This window comes from Oncorhynchus mykiss, chromosome 25 (genome assembly GCF_013265735.2).
Source record: "Oncorhynchus mykiss isolate Arlee chromosome 25, USDA_OmykA_1.1, whole genome shotgun sequence".
Lineage (NCBI taxonomy): Eukaryota > Metazoa > Chordata > Actinopteri > Salmoniformes > Salmonidae > Oncorhynchus > Oncorhynchus mykiss.
In genome coordinates this window covers 4,764,024-4,790,576 of record NC_048589.1, presented here as the reverse complement: position 1 = coordinate 4,790,576, position 26,553 = coordinate 4,764,024, and the positions used below count along the sequence as shown (strand labels likewise).

Genomic DNA, 26,553 nt, shown 5'->3' with positions numbered 1-26,553 from the left:
TTGGCCCAGCGTTGTCTGGGTTAGGCCGGTGTAGGCCGTCATTATAAAATAATCTGTTCTTAACCTTTTTGGCATAGGGAGCAGCATTTTCACTTTTGGATGAATAGCATGCCCAGAGTGAACAGCCTCCTACTCTGTCCCAGATGCTAATATATGCATATTATTATTAGAATTGGATAGAAACACTCTGAAGTTTCTAAAACTGTTTGGATGATGTCTGTGAGTATAACAGAACTCATATGGCAGGCAAAAACCTGAGAAAAATCCAACCAGGAAGTGGGATATCTGAGGTTTGTAGTTTTTCAAAGCTTGGCCTACCGAATACAGTGTCTATGGAGTCAAGTTGCAAACTTAACTTATAAAAAACAATCAATCAATCATAATCACACATGGTTGATGATATTACTAGTTTATCTAGCGTGTCCTGTGTTGCATATAATCGATGCGGTGCGCATTCGCGAAAAAGGACTGTCGTTGCTCCAACGTGTACCTAACCATAAACATCAAAGCCATTCTTAAAATCAATAGACAGAAGTATATATTTTTAAACCTGAATATTTAGCTAAAAGAAAGGTTAGCAGGCAATATTAACCAGGTTAAATTGTGTCACTTCTCTTGCGTTCATTGCACGCAGAGTCAGGGTATATGGAACAGTTTGGGCCGCCTGGCTCATTGCGAACTAATTTGACAGAATTGTATGTAATTATGACATAATATTGAAGGTTGTGCAATGTAACAGCAAAATTTAGACTTAGGGATGCCATCCGTTAGATACAATTCCGTATTTCACTGAAAGAATAAACGTTTTGTTTTCGCAATGATAGTTTCCGGATTCGACCATATTAATGACCTAAAGCTCGTATTTCTGTGTGTAATTATATTATAATTAAGTCTATGATTTGATAGAGCAGTCTGACTGAGAGATGGTAGGCACCAGCAGGCTCGTAAGCATTCATTCAAACAGCACTTTTGTGCGTTTTGCCAGCAGCTCTTCGCAATGCTTCAAGTATTGAATGCGCTGTTTATGACTTCAAGCCTATCAACTCCCGAGATTAGGCTGGTGTAACCGATGTGAAATAGCTAGCTAGTTAGCGGGGTGCAAGCTAATAGCGTTTCAAACGTCACTCGCTCTGAGACTTGGAGTAGTTGTTCCCTTTGCTCTGCATGGGTAACGCTGCTTTGAGGGTGGCTGATGTCGATTGTGTTCCTGGTTCGAGCCCAGGTAGGAGCGAGGAGAGGGACGGAAGCTATACTGTTACACTGGCAATACTAAAGTGCCTATAAGAACATCCAATAGTCAAAGGTATATGAAATACAAATCGTATAGTGAGAAATAGTCCTAGAATTCCTATAATTAACTACAACCTAAAACTTCTTACCTGGGAATGTTGAAGACTCATGTTAAAAGGAACCACCAGCTTTCATATGTTCTCATGTTCTGAGCAAGGAACTTAAATGTTAGCTTTCTTACATGGCACATATTGCACTTTTACTTAATTCTCCAACACTTTGTTTTTGCATTATTTAAACCAAATTGAACATGTTTCATTATTTATTTGAGCCTAAATTGATTTTATTGATGTATTATATTAGTTTTAAAAAAGTGTTCATTCAGTATTGTTGTAATTGTCATTATTACAAATACATTTTCAAAAATTGTCCGATTAAATCGGTATCGGCTTTATGGTCCTCCAAAAATCGTTATCGGTGTTGAAAAATCAGAATCGGTCGACCTCTACTATGCGCTTTAGCACCCTGAGCTGTTGTTGCTCCTAGTTGATGCCACTTCACAATAACAGCACTTGCAGTTGATCAAGGCAGCTCTAGCAGGGCAGAAAGTTTTACGGACTACGTGCTTCAGCACTCTGCGGTCCTGTTCTGTGAACTTGTGTGGCCCACTACTTCGCAGCTGAGCCGTTGTTGTTCCTAGATGTTTCCACTTCACAATAACCGCACTTACAGTTGACCAGGGCAGAAATTGAATGACCTGACTTGGAAAGGTGGCATCCTATGACGGTGCCACGTTAAAAGTCACAGAGCTCTTCAGTAAAGCCGTTCTACTGCCAATGTTTGCTATGGAGATTGCATGGTTGTGTGCTCAATTTCATACACCTGTCAACAACGAGTGCTGAAGCGCGCAGCACATAAAAATCTTCTGTCCGTCCTCGGTTGCAACACTCACTACTGAGTTCCAAACTGCCTCTGGAAACAATAAACGTTAGTCGGGAGCTTCATGAAATGGGTTTCCATGGCCGAGCAGCCGCACACAGCGCAGCCGAGTATTATTAATATCACCTCCCCTGTCTGATATCTTAACTTTCCCTATGCCACAAAATCTATTTAAAAAAAAGAAGGTAGAAATGGCATGCTTTAGGGCATTAAAATGTACTGCGACTGGATAATCCCTGTCGTTTATCCTGATTGAACTTTTATGTTCACTGATTCTCTGTTTGAGAGAACGAGAGGTTTTACCTACATAGCACAGCCCACATGTACATTTAATCATATAGATAAAATGGGTGGTGGAGTGCATAATAATTTCATATATTTGGATCCATTTTCCTGTATGTGGGTGGCAGAAATATTCACACTTCATCATATGCACTGTGTGCTTCCTCTGCATTATTTGCTACCATTTGGAGGGCGTATTTTATTTTGTGGCTGGCAGTTGTCATGAACCAATTTAATCACGTAAATTGTGACCTGTCCTCTACACAATAAGTGGTGGATTCTTAAATTCAGCTGGCAAAGCTGGGTCCGATGATAAAATAAGCCAGTGTTTCTTGACAGCATCTCCCACTTTCCACGAGTTCAAAGTAGAAGTGTTGGTGAACATTACAGAGTGTTCTTTAGCTCTCGTGAGCCTTTTTTTGTAGCAGTTCATCTCGTGTTTTCCCTAATGCCAAATTAAGAGCTTCATCCACACATTGTGGAGAGTAGCCTCTTAGAAACCTATTGGCATCTCCGTTGCTTTTTCTAGACAATCCTCTGTGGAGTGGCATATACGGCGGAGTCTGAAAAACTGTCTTGGAAGTCCTCTTTTTAATGGCTCAGGATGGAACCTGTCCCCCTGTAATAGTATTAGTATTTCTGTCCATTTCTTTTCTATACAGAGTTGTAAAACAGGGTTCCATATGATTTCTCAATCCACATAGAGGTAATTAACCCGTCAATAGTGAGTTTGAGATTGGGGTCAATGTCATTGAGTAATGACATGAAGTCTGGCAGCTCTTCTCCCGTTACTCCCCATTTACAAAAAAATGTTAATATATCCACACCACTTCAGGGCTTTATTTAAAAATAGATTTTAGTTTTCATTGTTAAAACGTTCTTTAAAAAGACCCAAAGTTTAGCATAACTCGGAGCGAATGTGGAATAGTTATATGTCAAAAATATTCAGCCAGCTCAAGAATAAAGTTTGTTGGTGGGAATTCATTAGTATCTCGGTCTCTCAAATAGTGAGCTAGGGCTGCCAGCCCCCCCGTATGGGGAATGCTGATATATAGACTCTCAACATCTAATGTGACTAAAATACAGTCTTCTGTTAAACCCGTTATTGGTGAAATCTTGTTTATGAAGTTTCTAGTCTTTCACATATGACGGCAATGCTTGCACATGAGATTTAATAAAAGAGTCTGAAGTTCGACAATGGTTCTAGCATTGAGCCTATTCCTGCAACCACTGGTCTGTCTGGATAATTGCCTTGTGTCTTAGGTTTGTGTCATTTCGGCAAAATGTACAGGCATGGACTTATGGCACATTTGCAGCAAAGGTATTCATATTCAGGTTTTGAGATAAGGTTGTTTAATATATGCGCTAATCTGGAGCCCTATCCTTTTGGAACACCTGTGTGGGATCAAAACTCAGTTTTCTATAGAAACGGTCATTAATGAATTGTGTCTGAATCTCTTCTTTGGATTTTTCGTAGTCTAAAATGACCACAGCACCCCCTTTTGTCTGCAGGTTTGGCAATGAACTAATGAAAGATTCATCTTCGGTTAAGTGCCTGTTCTTCTGTCCTAGTGATGTCCTTCTGAATGTGGTTTGTTTTTCTCATATATACTGACATGGCTTCTTGTTCCACTAACCTAATAGGTATTAATCGAGGAGTTGTTAACTATAGGAGAGAATTAGCTGTCCTAGAGGCCCTTAGATAAAACTGAGACTTGCACGTCTGAGAACTTTTTTGGAGAGGTTAATAACCGCGTCCTGCTGTCACTCCGTGTCTACGGCCTGTGCTCCTGGTCCCCTCTTTGACCACTTGCCTCTCCTACATCGTTTCTTTTCTTTTGTGGAGCCTTGTTGTGCTGCTTTCGGGCTAGAAAACAGTGTGTGTGACTTCAACCTCTTACTTCCTTCGACACATGTTCAACAATTAATAGCATTAAATCTAAAAAAGAACATTTGTTGAGGATTTCATTCCATTTCTGAACGAAAGCTGTCGTTTTTCCCTATTGTAGGCTCCTTCTGTATTCTCAGTCAATTTATTGCTGGTAGGTCGATGTCCTCAGTGGTTTTACAGACGTGTTTAATACATTTTATGTACACACTTTATTAGAATATTTATGAAATGCATATTGCTATATTTGGTAGCACTTATTTGTTTTCCCTCGACTCAACCTCATTCGATGCATGGAACGGATGTGGGTGGGGCTAGGGAAACATAAGGGTGTTTTTTTTTTACTCACAAAAGCCCTGGCGACGGCCGTAAGGACGATACATAAAGCTTATTAAAGATCAGTGACACTATATCAAGAGCAGTGTTTCTTATTTTTTCTCGTTTTATTCAGCCGCTACCACGCACCTGGGAAAAAAATGGCCCACAGCCATATGGCATGGCCAGATCAGGACAACTCAGAGTATGCTATTATGTTCTTCTGAAATAAGACATTCTTTATATCGTGCATTTTAAGACGTCTAAAATAAATAATTGATTTATTGTGATGGTGTAGGCTATATTACATGGATTTATTAGACTTTTTATAAAATGTATATGTTCCAAAGGTATGTGGTATGACAAATACAATAGAACATAGCTGAATAAAATAGAAAATATAATTTCTATTTGCGCACATGCAGATATTCTGTGTTGAGCGGTTAACAAAGGAACAGGTACTCCTATATGCTTTATTTAGAGTTATTTATGTAACAGTTGTGATACAAATGTTGGGCTATATGTTTTGATTTTTAGTACATTCTAAGGCTACATAAGGCAACGAATGAAGATTTGAAAAAAAGTTGCATGAAAGTCAGGAGCTCCGCTTATTTTTTTGCGCAGGCTGTACACACTTCATCAGTTCTCATTCACAATATGACAATCACTTGATAATTCCTCTAATTTCCCGGCCGTATCCCCTTTTGTGGCAGTAACGCCCCCTAAAAAAAATCTATGCCATTTGCGGCCAATGGCCGTTGTACCCTTGGGCTGAATATAATTGTAATTCCATTCTCCCGGCTGCGTTCCGAGACACCTCTCACTTACATGGCTCTCTGTCAAGTGATCGGGTCTCTCACAGGCTACAAGTGACCGACAAACATCGGGGACGCAACGACGCGCATCCTCATCCAATTCCAAGGCGCATTCACAAGTGATAGGCTAATAGTCACCTATTACACTATTCTTGATTGAATCTCATCTTTACGTGTGAAATTCGTTTTGATTTGGAATGGACCATTATCATGCACCCGTCTCGAAACAGGGGTCACGGTAAAAATACATGTCATCTATGCAGTTAAATAGTGAATGGAGGACGCTTTTCCCGTGGTTCATTTTCATGCCAGCCTGGTAGGCTATGCTGCTGTTGTAAAGAGAAGCAATGTGCTTAATATTAGAAAAGTTGATTAAATAAATATAGTAGGCCAAGCCTACAGAAAGTTGATGGGACCTTCTTAAGAGGCATGAATTACATGTTTGTCCTCAACAATCTACACACAACAACCCATAATGACATGTTGAAAATAGGTGTAGACATTTTTGCAAATGTAAAAAATAAGTATCCAGATCAATTGTTATGAGACTTGAAATTGGGCTCAGGTGCATCCTGTTTCCATTGATTATCCCTGAGCTGTTTCTGCAACTTGGAGTCCACCTGTGGTAAATTCAATTGATTGGACATGATTTGGAAAGGCACATACGTCTATATAAAAAGCTCTCATGGTTGACAGTGCATGTCAGAGCAAAAACCAAGCCATTTCAAAGGAATTGTCCAAAAACGCCACAGAATTGGGGAGAAAACAGGGTAAGTAAAAAAAAGAACTTGGTCACCAACAGAGCTCCAGGGCTCCTCTGTGGAGATGAGAGAACCTTCCAGAGAGACAACCACCTCTGCAGCACTCCACCAAATCAGGCCTTTATGAAAGTGGCCACATGGAACAACTTCTCAGTAAGACACATGACAGCCAACTTGGAGCTTGCCAAAAGGCACCTAAAGGACTCTCAGACAATGAGATGAGAAACAAGATTATCTGGTCTGATGAATCCAAGGTTGAGCTCTTTGGCCTGAATGCCAAAGAGCATCTGGAGGAAACCTGGCACCATCCCTACGGTGAAGCATGGTGGGGGCTGTTTCATGCTGTGGGGATGTTTTTCAGCGGCAGGTACTGGGAGACTCGTCAGGATCGAGGGAAAGACGAACAGAGAAAATAACAGAGATCCTTGATGAGAACCTGCTCCAGAGCGCTCAGGACCTCAGACAGGGGCGAAGGTTCACCTTCCAACAGGACAACAACCCTAAGCACACAGCCAAGACAACGCAGGAGTGGCTTCGGGACAAGTCTCTGAATGTCCTGGAGTGGCCCAGCCAGAGCCCGGACTTGAACCAGATCTAACATCTCTGGAGTGACCTGAAAATAGCTGTGCTGCAACGCTCCCCATCCAACCTGACAGAGCTTGAGAGGATCAGCAGAGAAAAATGGGAGAAACTTTCCTGTGAAGCACTAACACGCGACATACGCCTAGTTTCCTGAAATGAGTCACAAATACAATTGTGGACTGCAGTTTATAAACCCCTCAGTTAGGCTATTCATTATGGTAAGATTTAGTTGGTTGATTATTTACTTCTCATCACATCCTCAACTTGACTTGTGGGGGGGGATTATCCATTTTAGCATTGTCAGAGTAATATACACATCATGCTTTCGCTGCTGAACACTAGATAAGAATGCAATACTTCTATATAGTCAGGGTGTGTCCAAAATTATACCCTAATCCCTATACCATGCACTACTTTTGGCCAGGCTTTGGTAGTATAGGAGTACACATCATAGGGAATAGGTTGCCATTCCATAAACAAGAGTGGAAATAACAGTCAATGTACCTTGGGGTGTTTGACGGCCATCTTCATCTCCTCTGGTGCTTCGGGGATGACAACGGGGACGGAGTAGGATCCTGACAGGGCTGTGTATCTGGGCGCCACTGGGTCGACAACCTACAGACACATGGGAGAGGTTCATTATTGGAATGGTGTCCTGTGTAGAGACAGAAATTCTCATTCAATATTCTGACTAAACACATAGGACATTTCAATTGGACCGGAGTGCAGGGATGAGAGAGAAAAGGATAGAAAGTAGTTTGAGAAGCCAGTTTTCAGTATGCATTGCCAACAACACAGACAACGGGGAAAAGAAGACCCATTCTGAAAGGAAATCTGCATCCATGGCCATGAGGTGGTGAAGTCCCTTCAATTTTTCACATCCTGTAGCCTATTCAAAACAGACCCTTAGAATGCCCTGCTTTCATGATAAGACAGATATTTCAGTGCCAAAGGTTTTGCTGTAGGTAGGGGTAAAGTGACTCTGCATAGAAAATAAACAGCGAGTAGCAACAGTGCAAAAACAAAGGGGAGGACAATTTTTTGAGCCTTCTTCTGACACTGCCTGGTATAGAGGTCCTGGATGGCAGGAAGCTTGGCCCCAGTGATGTACTGGGCCATACGCACTACCCTCTGTAGCACCTTGCGGTCAGATACCGAGCAGTTGCCATGCCAGGCGGTGATGCAACCGATCAGGACGCTCAATGGTGCAGCTATAGAACTTGGAGGCTCTGGGGACCCATGCCAGATCTTTTCGTTGTCAGTGATCATGCCTACCACTTGTGTGGTCAGCAAACTTAATGATGGTGTTGAGAGACATGCACGCACCCCTGAGGGGCCCCGTGCTTGGCCACGCAGTCGTGGGTGAACAGGGAGTACAGTAGGGGACTAAACACATACATTTAAGGGAACCCTTGTTGAGGACCAGCATGGCAGATGTGATGTTGCCTTCCCTTACCATCTGGGGGCGGCCCATCAGGAAGTCCAGGATCCAGGTGCAGAGGGAGGTGTTTAGTCCCAGGGTCCTTAGCTTAGTGATGAGCTTTGTGGGCACTATGGTGTTGAATGCTGAGCTGTAGTCAATTAACAGCATTCTTCTTTTGTCCAGGTGGGAAAGGGCAGTGTGGAGAGCGATTGAGATTCTGTGGATCTGTTGGGCCGATATGCAAATTGTTGTGAGTCCAGGGTCTGGGATGATGGTGTTGTGAGCCTTGACCAGCCTTTTCAAAGCACTTCATGGCTGCCGACGTGAGTGCTACGGGTCGATAGTCATTTAGGTACAGTGCCTTGCGAAAGTATTCGGCCCCCTTGAACTTTGCGACCTTTTGCCACATTTCAGGCTTCAAACATAAAGATATAAAACTGTATTTTTTTTGTGAAGAATCAACAACAAGTGGGACACAATCATGAAGTGGAACGACATTTATTGGATATTTCAAACTTTTTTAACAAATCAAAAACTGAAAAATTGGGCGTGTAAAATTATTCAGCCCCTTTACTTTCAGTGCAGCAAACTCTCTCCAGGAGTTCATTGAGGATCTCTGAATGATCCAATGTTGACCTAAATGACTAATGATGATAAATACAATCCACCTGTGTGTAATCAAGTCTCCGTATAAATGCACCTGCACTGTGATAGTCTCAGAGGTCCGTTAAAAGCGCAGAGAGCATCATGAAGAACAAGGAACACACCAGGCAGGTCCGAGATACTGTTGTGAATAAGTTTAAAGCCGGATTTGGATACAAAAAGATTTCCCAAGCTTTAAACATCCCAAGGAGCACTGTGCAAGGAGCACTGTGCAAGCGATAATATTGAAATGGAAGGAGTATCAGACCACTGCAAATCTACCAAGACCTGGCCGTCCCTCTAAACTTTCAGCTCATACAAGGAGAAGACTGATCAGAGATGCAGACAAGAGGCCCATGATCACTCTGGATGAACTGCAGAGATCTACAGCTGAGGTGGGAGACTCTGTCCATAGGACAACAATCAGTCGTATATTGCACAAATCTGGCCTTTATGGAAGAGTGGCAAGAAGAAAGCCATTTCTTAAAGATATCCATAAAAAGTGTCGTTTAAAGTTTGCCACAAGCCACCTGGGAGACACACCAAACATGTGGAAGAAGGTGCTCTGGTCAGATGAAACCAAAATGGAACTTTTTGGCAACAATGCAAAACGTTATGTTTGGCGTAAAAGCAACACAGCTCATCACCCTGAACACACCATCCAAACTGTCAAACATGGTGGTGGCAGCATCATGGTTTGGGCCTGCTTTTCAGCAGGGACAGGGAAGATGGTTAAAATTGATGGGAAGATGGATGGAGCCAAATACAGGACCATTCTGGAAGAAAACCTGATGGAGTCTGCAAAATACCTAAGACTGGGATGGAGATTTGTCTTCCAACAAGACAATGATCCAAAACATAAAGCAAAATCTACAATGGAATGGTTAAAAAATAAACATATCCAGGTGTTAGAATGGCCAAGTCAAAGTCCAGACCTGAATCCAATCGAGAATCTGTGGAAAGAACTGAAAACTGCTGTTCACAAATGCTCTCCATCCAACCTCACTGAGCTCGAGCTGTTTTGCAAGGAGGAATGGGAAAAAATTGTCAGTCTCTCGATGTGCAAAACTGATAGAGACATACCCCAAGCGACTTACAGCTGTAATCGCAGCAAAAGGTGGCGCTACAAAGTATTAACTTAAGGGGACTGAATAATTTTGCACGCCCAATTTTTCAGTTTTTGATTTGTTAAAAAAGTTTGAAATATCCAATAAATGTCGTTCCACTTCATGATTGTGTCCCACTTGTTGTTGATTCTTCACAAAAAAATACAGTTTTATATCTTTATGTTTGAAGCCTGAAATGTGGCAAAAGGTCGCAAAGTTCAAGGGGGCCGAAAACTTTCGCAAGGCACTGTAGGTTACCTTCGCTTTCTTGGGCACAGGGACTATGGTGGTCTGCTTGAAACATATAGGTATTACAGACTCGGTCAGGGAGAGTTTGAAAGTGTCAGTGAAGACACTTGCCAGTAGGTCCATGCATGCTCCGAGTACACATTCTGGTAATCCGTCTGGCCTCACAGCCTTGTGAATGTTGACCTTTTTTAAAGGTCATGCTCACATCGGCTACAGAGAGTGTGATCACAGTCATCTGGAACAGCTGGTGCTCTCATGCATGCGTGCACCATCATGCACATGTTGATTTTGTCTATCCCCACCAGACGCAGGTTAAAATACCTAAACCAACTATATTAGTTGGGGGACAGGTCGAAACATTCATGGACATTTAGCTAGCTTGAGGTTGCTATCTAATACGTCCTGGGAGAAACGTTGGGTTGTTATTTAACCTGAAATGCGTATGGTATGTTTTTTGCTTTTTCTTGGTAGACATTTCACCCAACTTGAGTCACATAATCGTGTTCTCTACTCCGACAATTAATTCCCATATAAAAAGGGGAAACTTTGTTTTTAGTTCTTTGATTAATCTCTCCTCGTTCATTCTTCTTCTGTGGATTTAATACGGCGGTTGGCAACCAACTTGACTGGAATGCGGACCACATTCATCTATCACCCACCCACGTGGTTTAGTATGCTCGAAACAACCAATGAGTAGACGGGAGAGGTAGGACTTGCAGCCTGTAGACCCACAAGAGCAGTTTGGATATAATGTTTGAATAACATGTAGGTAGGTGTACATCTATTTTGCAACGCTCGCACACACAAGGCTGGCGGTTTGGTCAGCATGTTATGTTTGGGAACAACACATTAAGTGACACTGCATATTTTCAAGCAGAGTACTGTCTGCATCATATTATGGGTATGCTTGTAATTGTTAAGGACTGGGGAGTTTTTCCAGGATAAAAAAATTAACGGAATGGAGCTCAGCACAGGCAAAATCCTAGAGGAAAACCTGGTTCAGTCTACTTTTCACCAGACAGAGATGAATTCACCTTTCAGCAGCACAATAACCTGAAGCACAAGGCCAAATCTACTCTAGTGTTGCTTCCCAAGAAGACCGTGAATGTTACCGAGTGGCCGAGTTACAGTTTTGACTTAAATCTACTTGTGTCAAGTGGAAAGCAGAAAACCAGGTTCTCATCTACGATTTTACTTGTGCTTAGCTCTATTCTGTTTTTTTTTATTCCCCAAATAATCCCTAGTCCTTGCATATGACAAGCATACCCAAAACGTGTAGCCACCACACAAATGCAGTGCATTCGTAAAGTATTCAGACCCCCTGACTTTTCCCACATTTTGTTATGTTACAGCCTTACGGTCTGCTAAGATGGCGCCCACTCAGCTAAGACGGCGCCAACAGAGAAGGTCACCTTGCTTCAGGTCCTTAGGAAACTGCTGTAATTAGTTTTTTAAATGTATTATTTCTTAGTTCAGAAAATCTCAAGTGGTATTACATCTTTACATTTGTGTGTATATAAAGGTAGTCGTTGTGAATTTGTTAGATTACTGCACTGTCGAAACTAGAAGCATAGCTACACTCACATTAACATCTGCTAACCATGTGATCAATAACATTTGATTTATTCTAAAACTTCCCTCATCAATCTACACACAATACCCCATAATGACAAAGCAAAAAAATATATACAAAAATAAATAAACAAGTGTGTTCGGACCCTTTACTCAGTACTTTGTTGAAGCAAACTTGGCAGCGTTGACAGCCTCGAGTCTTCTTGGGTATGACGCTACAAGCTTGGCACACCTGTATTTGGGGCGTTACTCCCATTCTCCTCTACATATCCTTAAGCTCTGGCAGTTAGGATGGGGAGTGTGGCAGCAGAGGATGTACATAACAGCCTTATTCTAAAATATATATTTTTTTATGTATCCTCAAATTTACACACAATACCCCATAATGACAAAGAGAAAACAGGTTAAGATACTTGCTAATTTCTAAAAAAAATTAAAAAATTAAAAAAAATACCATATTTACCTAAGTATTCAGACTAATTTAAAAAACTATTTAAATCCTTTTAGAATTATGATGAAACGTAACAAAAAAATGTGGGGGGGAAAAAAATCAAGGGGTCTGAATACTTTCCCGAATGCACTGTATGAAGAGCAGTACTCAGTGATGTGTTGTATTTGCCCCAAACATAACACTTTGATTTCAGGATATAAAGTACATTTCTTTGCAGTTGGCTTTAGTGCCTTGTTGCAAAGAGGATGCATGTTTTTGACTATTTTCTATTCTGTACAGGCTTTTAGGTTAGCATTGTGGAGTAAGTACCTAAAATGTAAGTTATTTTAGTTTTTTTTGGGGGGGGGGGGGGTTATTGTAATTGTCGGCAACATTTCCAATCCCCCATAAATACACAGAAAATCAGCCCAAAAGAAAACGGCCCTTTTTCAGGACCCTGTCTTTCAAAGATTTTGATTTTTACGAATTAACTTCAAAGATCTTCATTGTAAAGGGTTTAAACACTGTTTCCCATGCATAAATAATTAATGAACATACACCTGTGGAACAGTCGTTAAGACACTAACAGCTTACAGACGGTAGTCAATTAAGGTCACTGTTATGAACACTTAGGACACTAAAGAGGCCTTTCTACGGACTCTGAAAAACACCAAAAGGAAGATACCCAGGGTCCCTGCTCATCTGCGTGAATGTTCCTTAGGCATGCTGCAAGGAGGTATGAGGACTGCAGATGTGGCCAGGGCAATAAATTGCAATGTCCGTACTGTGAGACACCTAAGACAGCGCTACAGGAAGGCAGGACAGACAGCTGATCGTTCTTGCAGTGGCAGACCACGTGTAACAGTACTTGCACAGGATCGGTATATCTGAACATCACACCTGCGGGACAGGTACAGGATGGCAACAACAACTGCCCGAGTTACACCAGGAACACACAATTACTCCATCAGTGCTCAGAATGTCCGCAATAGGCTGAGAGAGGCTAGACTGAGGGGCCTGTAGGCCTGTTGTAAGGCAGGTCCACACCAGACATCACCGGAAACAACATCGCCTAGGGGCACAAACCCACCGTCGTTGGACCAGACAGGACTGGCAAAAAGTGCTCTTCACTTACGAGTAGCGGTTTTGTCTCACCAGGGGTGAAGGTCGGTTTTGTGTTTATCGTCGAAGGAATGAGCGTTACACTGAGGCCTGTACTCTGGAGCGGGATCAATTTGGAGGTGGAGGATCCGTCTGAGGCGGTGTGTCACAGCATCATCGGACTGAGCTTGTTGTCATTGCAGGCAATCTCAACGCTGTGCATTACAGGGAAGACATCCTCCTCCCTCATGTGGTACCCTTCCTGCAGGCTCATCCTGACATGACCCTCCGGTATGACAACGCCACCAGCCATAATTCTTGTTCTGTGTGTGATTTCCTGCAAGACGGGAATGTCAGTGTTCTGCTATGGCCAGCGAAGAGCCTGAATCTCAATCCAATTGAGCACGTCTGGGACCTGTTGGATCGGAGGGTGATGGCTAGGGTCTTCCCCCCCAGAAATGTCCAGGAACTTGCAGGTGCCTTGGTGGAAGAGTGGGGTAACATCTCACAGCAAGAACTGGCAAACCTGGTGCAGACCATGAGGAGGATGCAGTACTTAAGCACTGCAGTACTTAATGCAGCTGGTGGCCACAGCAGATACTGACTGACTTTTGATTTTGACCCCACCCCTGGTTCAGGGACTCATTATTCCATTTCTGTTAGTCACATGTCTGTGGAATTGCTCAGTTTGTGTCTCATTTGTTGAATCTTATGTTCATACAAATATTTTCTGATGTTTGCTGAAAATAAATGCAGTTGACAGTGAGGAAGTACATTTCTTTGCTGAGTTTATATTATTAAAAAAGGAAAATATATATAATTTCATTCAAGGGTTTTTCTTAATTTTTACTATTTTCTACATTGTAGAATAGTGAAGACATCAAAACTATGAAATAACAGAGTATGGAATTCATGTAGTAACCAAAAGTGAAACAAATCAAAATATATTTTGTATTTGAGATTCTTCAAACCAGCCACCCTTTGCCTTGATAGCTTTTCACACTCTTGGCATTCTCTCAACCACCTTCACCTGTAATGCATTTCAATTAACAGGTGTGCCTTGTTAAAAGTTAATTTGTGGAATTTCCTTCTTAATGCGTTTGAGCCAATCAGTTGTGTTGTGACAAGGTAGGGGTTGTATACAGAATATAGCCCTATTTAGTAAAAGACCAAATCCATATTATGGCACTAACAGCTCAAATAAGCAAAGAGAAAAGACATGAAGGTCATTCAATCCGGAAAAAAAACATTTTATTAGTTTTGATGTCTTCACTATTAGAAAAGAAAAAGAGTACAAAATTAAGAAAAACCCTGGAATGAGTATATTGGTTCAAACCCAAGACGACTTGAGGCTGGAATCACTGCAAAAGGTGCTTCAACAAAGTACTGAGTAAAGAGTCTGAATACTTATGTAAATGTAATCCGTTTTTATTTTTAATACATTTGCAAACATTTCTAAAACCCTGTTTTTGCTTTGTCTTTATGGGGTTGTGTGTGTAGATTGATGGGAAAAAACTATTTAATACATTTTAGAATAAGTCTAACGCCTTCTTTGTAGTGACTGGGTGTATTGATACACCATCCAAAGTATAATTAATAACTTAACCATGCTCGAAGGGATATTCAACGTCAGCTTGTTTTACCCATCTAGCAATAGGTGCCTTTCTTTGTGAGGCATTGGAAAACTTCCCTGGTCTTTGGGGTTGAATCGGTTTTAAATTCACTGCTTGACAGAGGGACCTTACAGATAATTGTACGTGTGGGGGACAGAGTTAAACACTATTTTGAGTCCATGCAACTTAAGCACATTTTTAGGCTTGCCATAACAAAGGATTGAATACTTTGACTCAAGACATTTAAACTTTTCATTTGATTGAATTTATAAATATTTCTTAAAACATTATTCCACTTGGACATTGAGGGGTATTGTGTGTAGGCAAGTGACAAAATCTCACTTGAATCCATTTTAAATTCAACAAACTGTGGAAATTTTCAAAAGGACTGCGAACACTTTCTGTATACTTATACAGGCACTGTAGACTTATTTTTTTTATTTTTTTTTATTCGGTAATATGATCATAATGATCAATACTTTATATCTACGTACTTTAAATAATTTTTCATTTTTGAGTGGCAGCCAACAGGACAATGCAAATTGCTTTTGAGAATGTTTGAGTTTGTGTAGCGTACTTGAAACCCCCACCCATCAACAAAAAAATGTAAAAATATATACAAATTTGGTTAAACAAAAAAGGGAACACACTGTCAAACCCAGTAATGATGTCATTCATAAGCTTTGCACAGAGTCAGTTGGTTCGGTGAAGGAGATGTGAGGCAGGGTTAGTTTTCATTGGGACTAAGTGAATAAAGATGAAAATCAGCATATTCTACGTTATGGTCACAATCAAAGTACTAGGGTAGTGAACTGATTTTAGCATTAGCTGTAAGCTATCAAGGACAGTTAGCCCCCAAAGCTGTATCTTCTTGCATTGAAAATATAGTGTTCTAGCTTTATGGACATTGTTTGGCGAACAGTAAATAACAGTTCTACATGCCGAGGTGCATTACTCAAGTGTGTTAACTTCTAGGCAGAACGAGTGTGGAGCTAACATGACACAGCCCAGAATCCCAGTGCAGTGGTTCCTTGTCAGGACAGGTTAGAGAGCAAGCACTAGCAATGAGTAAGTGGAACAGACAAGAGATATACACGGTGCGCTCGTGCTACAGGGGGATATCAGCTGCGCTGACTCAATCAGTATACAACATGACACATTTCATAAAAGTACCGAAAGAAACCAATTCTAGTACCAAACCGTTTTTTTATGTTCTGACATCGAAAAAGTACATTAGTTCTGGTACACTGTGCAGCACTAGAAAGCACATAGATGAAGGGGTGGAGGGAGGAAGCGAGGGAGTGGAGGAGTAAGAAGAGTACCTTGATACAGCTAATTGGCAGCTTGGAAACAGAAAGAGTGAGATGCAGTTCAATGTCAAATACATGAGGAAGTGCGAGAGAGAAGAGGTTCAGCGAGGGCAAGAAAAAGTTCAGGCAGGATGGGATAGGGGTACATGTATGTCAATCCATCCTCCCCACCACACACCCTCTCCTCATCGCAGATACCACAAGCTTAAAGGAGAAACAAATGTTTTCCCTAGCTATGACATACATACAGTTGAAGTCGTAAATGTACATACACCTTAGCCAAATACATTTAAACTCAGTTTTTCACAATTCCTAACATTTAATGCTAGTAAAAATTCCCCGTCTTAGGTCAGTTAGGATCTACACTTTATATTAAGAATGTGAAATGTCAGAATAATAGTAGAGAGAATGATTTATTTATTTAATCACATTCCCCAGTGGGTCAGAAGTTTACATACACTCAAATAGTATTTGGTAGCATTGCATGGAAATTGTGTAGCCTTCCACAAGCTTCCCACAATAAGTTGGGTGAATTTTGGCCCATTCCTCCTGACATAGCTGGTGTAAGTGAGTCCAGTTTGTAGGCCTCCTTGCTCGCACACACTTTTTCAGTTCTGCCCCCAAAAATTCTATGGGATTGAGGTCAGGGCTTTGTGATGACCACTCCAATACCTTGACTTTGCTATCCTTAAGCCATTTTGCCACAACTTTGGAAGTATGCTTGGGGTCATTGTCCATTTGGAAGACCCATTTGTGACCAAGCTTTAACTTCCTGACTGATGTCTTGAGATGTTGCTTCAAAATATCCACATTATTTTCCTTCCTCATGAAGCCATCTATTTTGTGAAGAGCACCAGTCCCTCCTGCAGCAAAGCACCCCCACAACATGATGCTGCCACCCCCATGCTTCACGGTTGGGATGGTGTTCTTCGGTTTGCTGGCCTCCCCCTTTTTCCTCCACGGTCATTATGGCCAAACAGTTCTATTTTTGTTTAATGAGACCAGAGGACATTTCTCCAAAAAGTACGATCTTTGTCCCCGTGTGCAGTTGAAACCGTAGTCTGGCTTTTTTACGGACGTTTTGGAGCAGTGGCTTCTTCCTTGCTGAGCGGCCTTACAGGTTATGTCGATATAGGACTTGTTTTACTGTGGGTATACAGCTCTGGAAAAAATTAAGAGACCACTGCAAAATTATCAGTTTCTTTGGTTTTACTATTTATAGGTATGTGTGTGTTTGGGTAAAATTAAAATTATTTTATTTATATACTGACAACATTTCTCCCAAATAAAAACATTGCTATTTAGAGCATTTATTTGCAGAAAATATAAACTGGTCAAAATAACAAAACAAAAAAATGCAGTTGTCAGACCTTGAATAACGCAAAGTAAATAGGTTAATATTCATTTTTAAACACAATACTTGTGTTAACTTAGGAAATGTTCATAAATCAATATTTGGTGGAATAACCCTGATTTTCCATGAATTAAATTCAATTAATTAATTAAAGGTTTCATGGGTCTTGGCATGCTCTCCCCCAGTCATTCACACTGATGTTGGGTGACTTTATGCCACGCCTGGCGCAAAGACTCAAGCAGCTCGGCATTGTTTGATGGCTTGTGACCATCCATCTTCCTCTTGATCACATTCCAGAGGTTTTCAATGGGGTTCAGGTCTGGCCATAACAGGGTCTTGAACTGGTGGTCCTCCATCCACACCTTGATTGCCCTGGCTGTGTGGCATGGAGCATTGTCCTGCTGGAAAAACCAATACTCAGAGTTGGGGAACATTGTCAGACCAGAAGGAAGCAGGTTTTCTTCCAGGACAATCTTGTACGTGGCTTGATTCATGCGTCCTTCACAAAGACAACTGACGAATTCTAGCCTTGCTGAAGAACGCCCAGATCATCACCGATTCTCCACCAAATTTCACAGTGGTTGCAAGACACTGTGGCTTGCAGGACTCTCCAGGTCTCGCACAAATTTGGTGAAATTTGTGCGAGGATTCTCCAGATGTGACACTTGGCATTCAGGCCAAAGAGTTTAATCTTGGTTTAATCAGACAAGAAGATCTTGTTTCTTATGGTCTGAGAGTCCTTTAGGTGCCTTCCGGCAAACTCCAAGTGGGCTGTCGTGCCTTTTTACTGAGGAGTGGCTTCAGTCTGGCCACTCTACTATAAAGGCCTGACCGGTGGAGTGCTGCAGTGACAGAATAACCTTCCCAGAATGACATCCATCTCCACAGAGGAACTCTGGAGCTGCCTGACCTAGGCCCTTCACCTGTTGCTCAGTTTGGCCAGGTGGACAGCTCTAGGAAAAGTCTTGGTGGTTCCTAGCATCATCCACTTAAGAATGGAGGCCACTGTGTTGCTGGGGACCTTCAATGCGGCAGAAATATTTCGGTACCCTTCCCCAGATCTGTGCCTTGACAGAATCCTGTCTCGGAGCTCTATGGACAATTCCTTTGACCTCATGGCTTAGTTTTTGCTCTAACTTGCACTGTCAACTGTGGGACCTTCTATAGACAGGTGTGCGCCTTCCCAAATCATGTCCAATCAATTGAATTTACCGCAGGTGGACTCCAATCAAGTTGTAGAAACATCTGAAGGATGATCAATGGAAACAGGATGTATTTCAAGTCTCATAGCAAAGGGTCTGAATACTTACATAAAGAAGGTACCTGTTGTTTTTTTTTATACTCTTTTCTCTGTATACATCAATGATGTCGCTCTTGCTGCTGGTGATTCTCTGATCCACCTCGACGCAGACGAAACCATTCTGTATACTCCTGGCCCCTCTTTGGACACTGTTAACTAACCTCCAGATGAGCTTCAATGCCATACAACTCTCCTTTCGTGGCCTCCAACTGCTCTTAAATGCAAGTAAGACTAAATGCATGCTCTTCAACCGATCGCTGCCCGCCTGTCCAGCATCACTACTCTGGACAACTACAAATACCTAAGTGTCTGGTTAGACTGTAAACTCTCCTTCCAGACTCACATTAAGCATATCCATTCCAAAATTAAATCTAGAATCAGCTTCCTATTTCACAACAAAGCATCCTTCACTTATGCTGCCAAACATACCATCGTAAAACTGACCATCCTACCGATCCTTGACTTCAGCGATGTCATTTACAAAATAGCCTCCAACACTCTACTCAGCAAATTGGATGCAGTCCATCACAGTGGCATCCATTTAGTCACCAAAGCCCCATATATTACCCACCACTGCAACCTGTACGCTCTCGTTAGCTGGCCCTCACTTCATATTCGTCGCCAAACCCACTGGCTCCAGGTCATCTAAGTCTCGCCTTATCTCAGCTCTCTGGTCACAATAGCAGCACCCACCCGTAGCACGCGCTCCAGCAGTTATATTTCACTGGTCATCCCCAAAGCCAACACCTACTTTGGCTGCATTTCCTTCCAGTTCTCTGCTGCCAATGACTGGAACGAATTACAAAAATTACTGAAGCTGGAGACTCATATCTCCCTCACTGACTTTAAGCACAAGCTGTCAGAGCAGCTCACAGATCACTACACCTGTACATAGCCCATCCAACTACCTCATCCCCATATTGTTATTAATTTCTTTGCACCCCAGTATCTCTTCTTGCACATTCATCATCTACACATTAGCACTTCAGTGTTTAATTACTTCGCCACCACGGCCTATTTATTGCCTTACCTCCCTAATCTTACCTCATTTGCACACACTGTATATATATTTTTATATTGTGTTAGTGACTGTACTTTTGTTTATCCTATGTTTAAGTCTGTTGTTTTGGTGGCACTGCTTTGCTTCACCGTGGCCAGGTCGCAGTTGTAAATGAGAACTTGTTCTCAACTAGCCTACCTGGTTAAATAAAGAAAGAAATATACACATTTGCGAAAATGTCTAAAAACCTGTTTTCGCTTCGTCATTATAGGGTATCGTTTGTAGATTGATGAGGAAAACAATTAAATCCATTTTAGGATAAGGCTGTAATGTAACAAAATGGGGAAAAAGTCAAGGAGCCTGAATACTTTCCGAATTCACTGTAAATAGCTGAATATGACAGTCCATAATTTATTCATCTCAGGGATCCTACTTGAAAACATCAGAGAAGTCATTTCGCTCATCACTAAACAGTCAGACATGAAATCATAAAATTACACTAAAACTGTCTAGGACATCACTAGATACTTCATAATAGTGTAAATGTTTAAAGGGCAGAGTTGCCCTTTAAGGTAAGAAGAAAATTAAGGTTAATTTCTCTGAAAACATTTAACCTTTGATAGCGCTATGCAGAACTACATCATGAATTGAGAGGATGTGTAGAATGCAGACCTTGGCAGAAAATGTTGTATTGTGTAGTTTATTTGAAAATACCAACTTTTCAAATACTTGAGGTAGTTGAATATAGTTTATTTACTATGATGGGTTCTGAGTTCTAAACATGAAAATATGATGAATCCTTATTCATGTCACTGAGGGAGAAAGGGGAATGTTGAATTCTGTCAGGTTACAGTGGGGCAAAAAAAGTATTTAGTCAGCCACCAATTGTGCAAGTTCTCCCACTTAAAAAGATGAGGCCTGTAATTTTCATCATAGGTACACTTCAACTCTGACAGACAAAATTAGAATTTTTTTCTCTCCAGAAAATCACATTGTAGGATTTTTTATGAATTTATTTGCAAATTATGGTGGAAAATAAGTATTTGGTCACCTACAAACAAGCAAGATTTCTGGCTCTCACAGACCTGTAACTTCCTTTTTAAGAGGCTCCTCTGTCCTCCACTCCTTGCCTGTATTAATGGCACCTGTTTGAACTTGTTATCAGTATAAAAGACACCTGTCCACAACCTCAAACAGTCACACTCCAAACTCCACTATGGCCAAGACCAAAGAGCTGTCAAAGGACACCAGAAACAAAATTGTAGACCTGCACCAGGCTGGGAAGACTGAATCTGCAATAGGTAAGCAGCTTGGTTTGAAGAAATCAACTGTGGGAGCAATTATTAGGAAATGGAAGACATACAAGACCACTGATAATCTCCATCGATCTGAGGCTCGACGCAAGATCTCACCCCGTGGGGTCAAAATGATCACAAGAACGGTGAGCAAAAATCCCAGAACCACACGGGGGGGACCTAGTGAATGACCTGCAGAAAGCTGGGACCAAAGTAACAAAGCCTACCATCAGTAACACACTATGCCGCCATGGACTCAAATCCTGCAGTGCCAGACGTGTCCCCCTGCTTAAGCCAGTACATGTCCAGGCCCGTCTGAAGTTTGCTAGAGAACATTTGGAAGATCCAGAAGAAGATTGGGAGAATGTCATATGGTCAGATGAAACCAAAATATAACTTTTTGGTAAAAACTCAACTCGTCGTGTTTGGAGGACAAAGACTGCTGAGTTGCATCCAAATAACACCATACTTACTGTGAAGCATGGGGGTGGAAACATCATGCTTTGGGGCTGTTTTTCCTGCAAAGGGACCAGGACGACTGATCCGTGTAAAGGAAAGAATGAATGGGGCCATGTATCGTGAGATTTTGAGTGAAAACCTCCTTCCATCAGCAAGGGCATTTTAGATGAAACGTGGCTGGGTCTTTCAGCATGACAATGATCCCAAACACACCGCCCGGGCAACGAAGGAGTGGCTTCGTAAGAAGCATTTCAAGGTCCTGGAGTGGCCTAGCCAGTCTCCAGATCTCGACCTCATAGAAAATCTTTGGAGGGAGTTGAAAGTCCGTGTTGCCCAGCAACAGCCCCAAAACATCACTGCTCTAGAGGAGATCTGCATGTAGGAATGGGCCAAAATACCAGCAACAGTGTGTGAAAACCTTGTGAAGACTTACAGAAAACGTTTGACCTCTGTTATATACCCTTTGTTGGCAATGACAAAGTATTGAGATAAGTATTTGGTCAATAACAAAAGTTTATTTTCCACAATAATTTGCAATAAATTCATAAAAAAATCCTACAATGTGATTTTCTGGATTTTTTTCCCTAATTGTCTGTCATAGTTGAAGTGTACCTATGATGAAAATTACAGGCCTCCTTCATATTTTTAAGTGGGAGAACTTGCACAATTGGTGGCTGACTAAATACTTTTTTGCCCCACTATGTTATCGTTAGCCATGAGGGATCATATGGGAGGAGAAGAGCCACAGTCTGGTACAAGTCAACATGACAGCCGTGACTTGGGGAGGAATGAGGAACTTGGGCAGGTCGGTTTAGATGAAGAACAGATATCACTAAATATCTGTATAGCAATAGAGATGTATTGGCTGCTCAGAGATGAGGAGAAGGAAACTCAGCATAAATACTAGTGCTTGTGTGGATATGCTTGACTTATGCAGCTGGATGACCCAGCGGGTGAATAAACTTGGTATGAGCTCTCATAGTTGTCCGTCAGTTTTTACCCTGTTATTTATAACTTCAAAGGCAACTATTTCCTTTGATTTTCAAATAGAGGTCTCTGGAAAACCAATATTTGAACGTATTTTGAATACATCTCAGAAAACCAAATAATATTTGAAGTTACTGAATGTATGCCAGTAAAATACACACACACTTGAAGTCAGAAGTTGACATATAGCCGTGGCCAAAAGTTAAGACACAAATATTCATTTCCACAAAGTTTGCTGCTTCAGTGTCTATAGATATTTTTGTCAGATGTTACTATGGAATAGTGAAGTATAATTACAAGCATTTCATAAGTGTCAAAGGCTTTTATTGACAATTACATGAAGTTGATGCAAAGAGTCAATATTGCAGTGTTGACCATTCTTGTTCAAGACCTCTGCAATCAACCCTGGAATGCTGTCAATTAACTTCTGGGCCACATCTTGACTACTGGCAGCCCATTCTTGCATAATCAATGCTTGGAATTTGTGGGTTTTTGTTTGTCCACCCACCTCTTGAGGATTGATCACACGTTCTCAATGGGAATAAGGTCTGGGGAGTGTCCTGGCCATGGACCCAAAATATCGATGTTTTGTTCCCCGAGCAACCTAGTTATCACTTTTGCCTTATGGCAAGGTGCTCCATCAGGCTGGAAAAGGCATCGTTCGTCACCAAACTGTTCCTGGATGGTTGGGAGAAGTTGCTCTCGGAGAATGTTTTTGTACCGTTCTTTATTCATGGTTGTGTTCTTAGGCAAAATTGTGAGTGAGCCCACCCCTTTGGCTGAGAAGCAACCCCACATATGAATGGTTTCAGGATGCTTTACTGTTGGCATGACATAGGACTGATGGTAGCGCACACCTTGTCTTCTCCGGATGCTCCAAACAATCGGAAAGAGGATTGAGACAATGACTTTACCCCAGTCCTCAGCAGTCCAATCCCTGTACCTTTTGCAGAATAGTAGTCTGTCCATTATGTTTTTCCTGGAGAGAAGTGGCTTCTTTCCTGCCCTTCCTGACACCAGGCCATCCTCCAAATGTCTTCGCCTCACTGTGCGTGCAGAAGCATTCACACCTGCCTGCTGCCATTCCTGAGCAAGCTCTGTACTGGTGGTGCCCCGATCCCGCAGCTGAATCAACTTAAGGAGACGGTCCTGGCGCTTTCTGGACTTTCTTGGGCGCCCGGAAGCCTTCTTCACAACAATTGAACCGCTTTCCTTGAAGTTCTTGATGATCCAATAAATGGTTGATTTAGGTGCAATCTTACTGGCAGCAATATCCTTGCCTGTGAAGCCCTTTTTGTGAAAAGCAAAGACGACAGCACGTGTTTCCTTGAAGGTAACCATGGTTGACAGAGGAAGAACAATGATTCCAAGCACCACCCTCCTTTTGAAGCTTCCAGTCTGTTATTCGAACGCAATCAGCATGACAGAGTGATCTCCAGCCTTGTCCTCGTCAACACTCACACCTGTGTCAACGAGAGAATCACTGACATGATGTCAGCTGGTCCTTTTTGTGGCAGGGCTCAAATGCAGTGGAAATGTTTTTGGGGGATTCAGTTAATTTGCATGGCAAAGAGGGACTTTGCAATTAATTGCAATTCATCTGATCACGCTTCATAACATTCTGGAGTATATGCAAACTGCCATCATATAAACTGAGGCAGCAGACTTGTGAAAATTAATATTTGTGTCATTCTCAAAACTTTTGGCCACGACTGTACACTTAGGTTGGTGTCATTAAAACTCGTTTTTCAACCACTCCACAAATTTATTGTTAACAAACTATTGTTTGCCGGTTAGGACATTAATTCATGCATGACAAAAGTCATTTTTCCAACAATTGTTCACAGACAGATTATTTAAGTTACAATTCACTGTATCACAAGTCCAGTGAGTCAGAAGTTTACATACACTAAGTTGACTGTGTCTTTAAACAGCTTGGAAAATTCAAGAAAATGATGTCATGGCTTTAGAAGCTTCTGATAGGCTAATTGACATAATTTGAGTCAATTGGAGGTGTACCTGTGGATGTATTTAAAGGCCTACCTTCAATCTCAGTGCCTCTTATCATGGGAGAATGAAAGGAAATCAGCCTAGACCTCAGGAAAAAAATTGTAGACCTTCACAAGTCTGGATCATATTTGGGAGCAATTTCCAAACGCCTGAAGGTGCCATGTTCATCTGTACAAACAATAGTACGCAAGTATAAACACCATGGGACCACCCTGCCGCTCAGGAAGGAGATGTGTTCTGTCTCCTAGAGATAAACGTACTTTGGTGCGAAAAGTGCATATCAATCCCAGAACAACAGCAAAGGACCTTGAGAAGATGCTGGAGGAAGCAGGTACAAAAGTGTTTATATCCACAGTAAAACAAGTCCTATATCGACATAACCTGAAAGGCCGCTCAGCAAGGAAGAAGCCACTGCTCCAAAACAGCCACAAAAAAGCCAGACTACGGTTTGCAATAGCACATGGGGACAAAGATTGCACTTTTGGAGAAATGTCCTCTGGTCTGATGAAACAAAAATAGAACTGTTTGGCCATAATGACCATCGTTATGTTTGGAGGAAAAGGGAGAGGCTTGCAAGCTGAAGAACATCATCCCAACCGTGAAGCACGTGGGTGGCAGCATCATGTTGTGGGGGTGCTTTGCTGCAGGAGGGACTGGTGCACTTCAAAATAGATGGAATCATGAGGCATGAAAATTATGTGGATATATTGAAGCAACATCTCAAGGCATCAGTCAGGAAGTTAAAGCTTGGTCGCAAATGGCTCTTCCAAATGGACAATGACCCCAAGCATACTTACAAAGTTGTGGCAAAATGGCTTAAGGACAACAAAGTCAAGGTAATGGAGTGGCATATCAAAGCCCTGACCTCCACCCTACAGAAAATGAAAAAAGCATGAGCGAGCAAGGAGGCCTACAAACCTGACTCAGTTACACCAGCTTTGTCAGGAGGAATGGGCCAAAATGTAAACAACTTATTGTGGAAGCTTGTGGAAGGCTAACCGAAACGTTTGACCCAAGTTACACAATTTAAAGGCAATGCTACCAAATACTAATTGAGTGTATGTAAACTTCTGAACCATTGGGAATGTGATGAAAGAAATAAAAGCTGAAAGATATCATTCTCTCTACAATTATTCTGACATTTCACATTCTTAAAATAAAGTAGTGATCCTAACTAGTCTAAGACAGGGAATTTTTACTAGGATTAAATGTCAGGAATTGTGAAAAACTGAGTTTAAATGTATTTGGCTAAGTTGTATGTAAACTTCCAACTTGAACTGTGCGTGTGTATTTTGATAATGAGTGAGACAAAAGGCAATACAGTAACACTTGACATGAAGTTCTTATACATGTGGAGTAACTTTGCGATTATTACAAAAGCAATGTTGTTACATAGGACTTTGGAAATTGCATAACATTGAGTTATATATATATATATATATATATATATATATATATATATATATATATATATATGCGGAATAAGTCACTATTCCTCTTTACAAAAACTACGCAAGTAAGATACAATTACCAAAGTACTATGTAACATGCTAATAAAATATTGTTTAAAGTAATATCAGTTGTAATAAGACATGAACAAAAACTGCCAACATGCTGCCAACAGTAACAATTTGATGTGATTTATTAGGATCCCCGTTAACCGACGCCAATGGAGACAGCTAGTCTTACTGGGGTCCTACAGACTAAATACTTTACAACTTACATTCATTTCAAAACACGTGTGCGTGTATGGATCTATCAGTCACAATACATGTCAGTATATACACACAATATGGATATTAAGTGTCGAAAAGAAACTAAATATTCCAACACTTGAATCAACTACAGCCAAGGTAGGTTGAAAATCGTGTTAGCTTGTATTCTGAGGAG

At 41.4% G+C, this 26,553-nt stretch overlaps 1 protein-coding gene across 1 annotated transcript in view; it reads right to left on the bottom strand.

Moving 5' to 3' along the window:
- Window positions 1-26,553, bottom strand: part of eprs1 (glutamyl-prolyl-tRNA synthetase 1) — an 88,703-nt gene that overhangs the window by 30,304 nt on the left and 31,846 nt on the right. Inside the window, exon 13 of the mRNA XM_021584352.2 lies at window positions 7,317-7,427. Within this exon, the coding sequence (XP_021440027.2) occupies window positions 7,317-7,427 (111 nt within the window). The remainder of the gene's footprint in view (window positions 1-7,316; window positions 7,428-26,553) is intronic.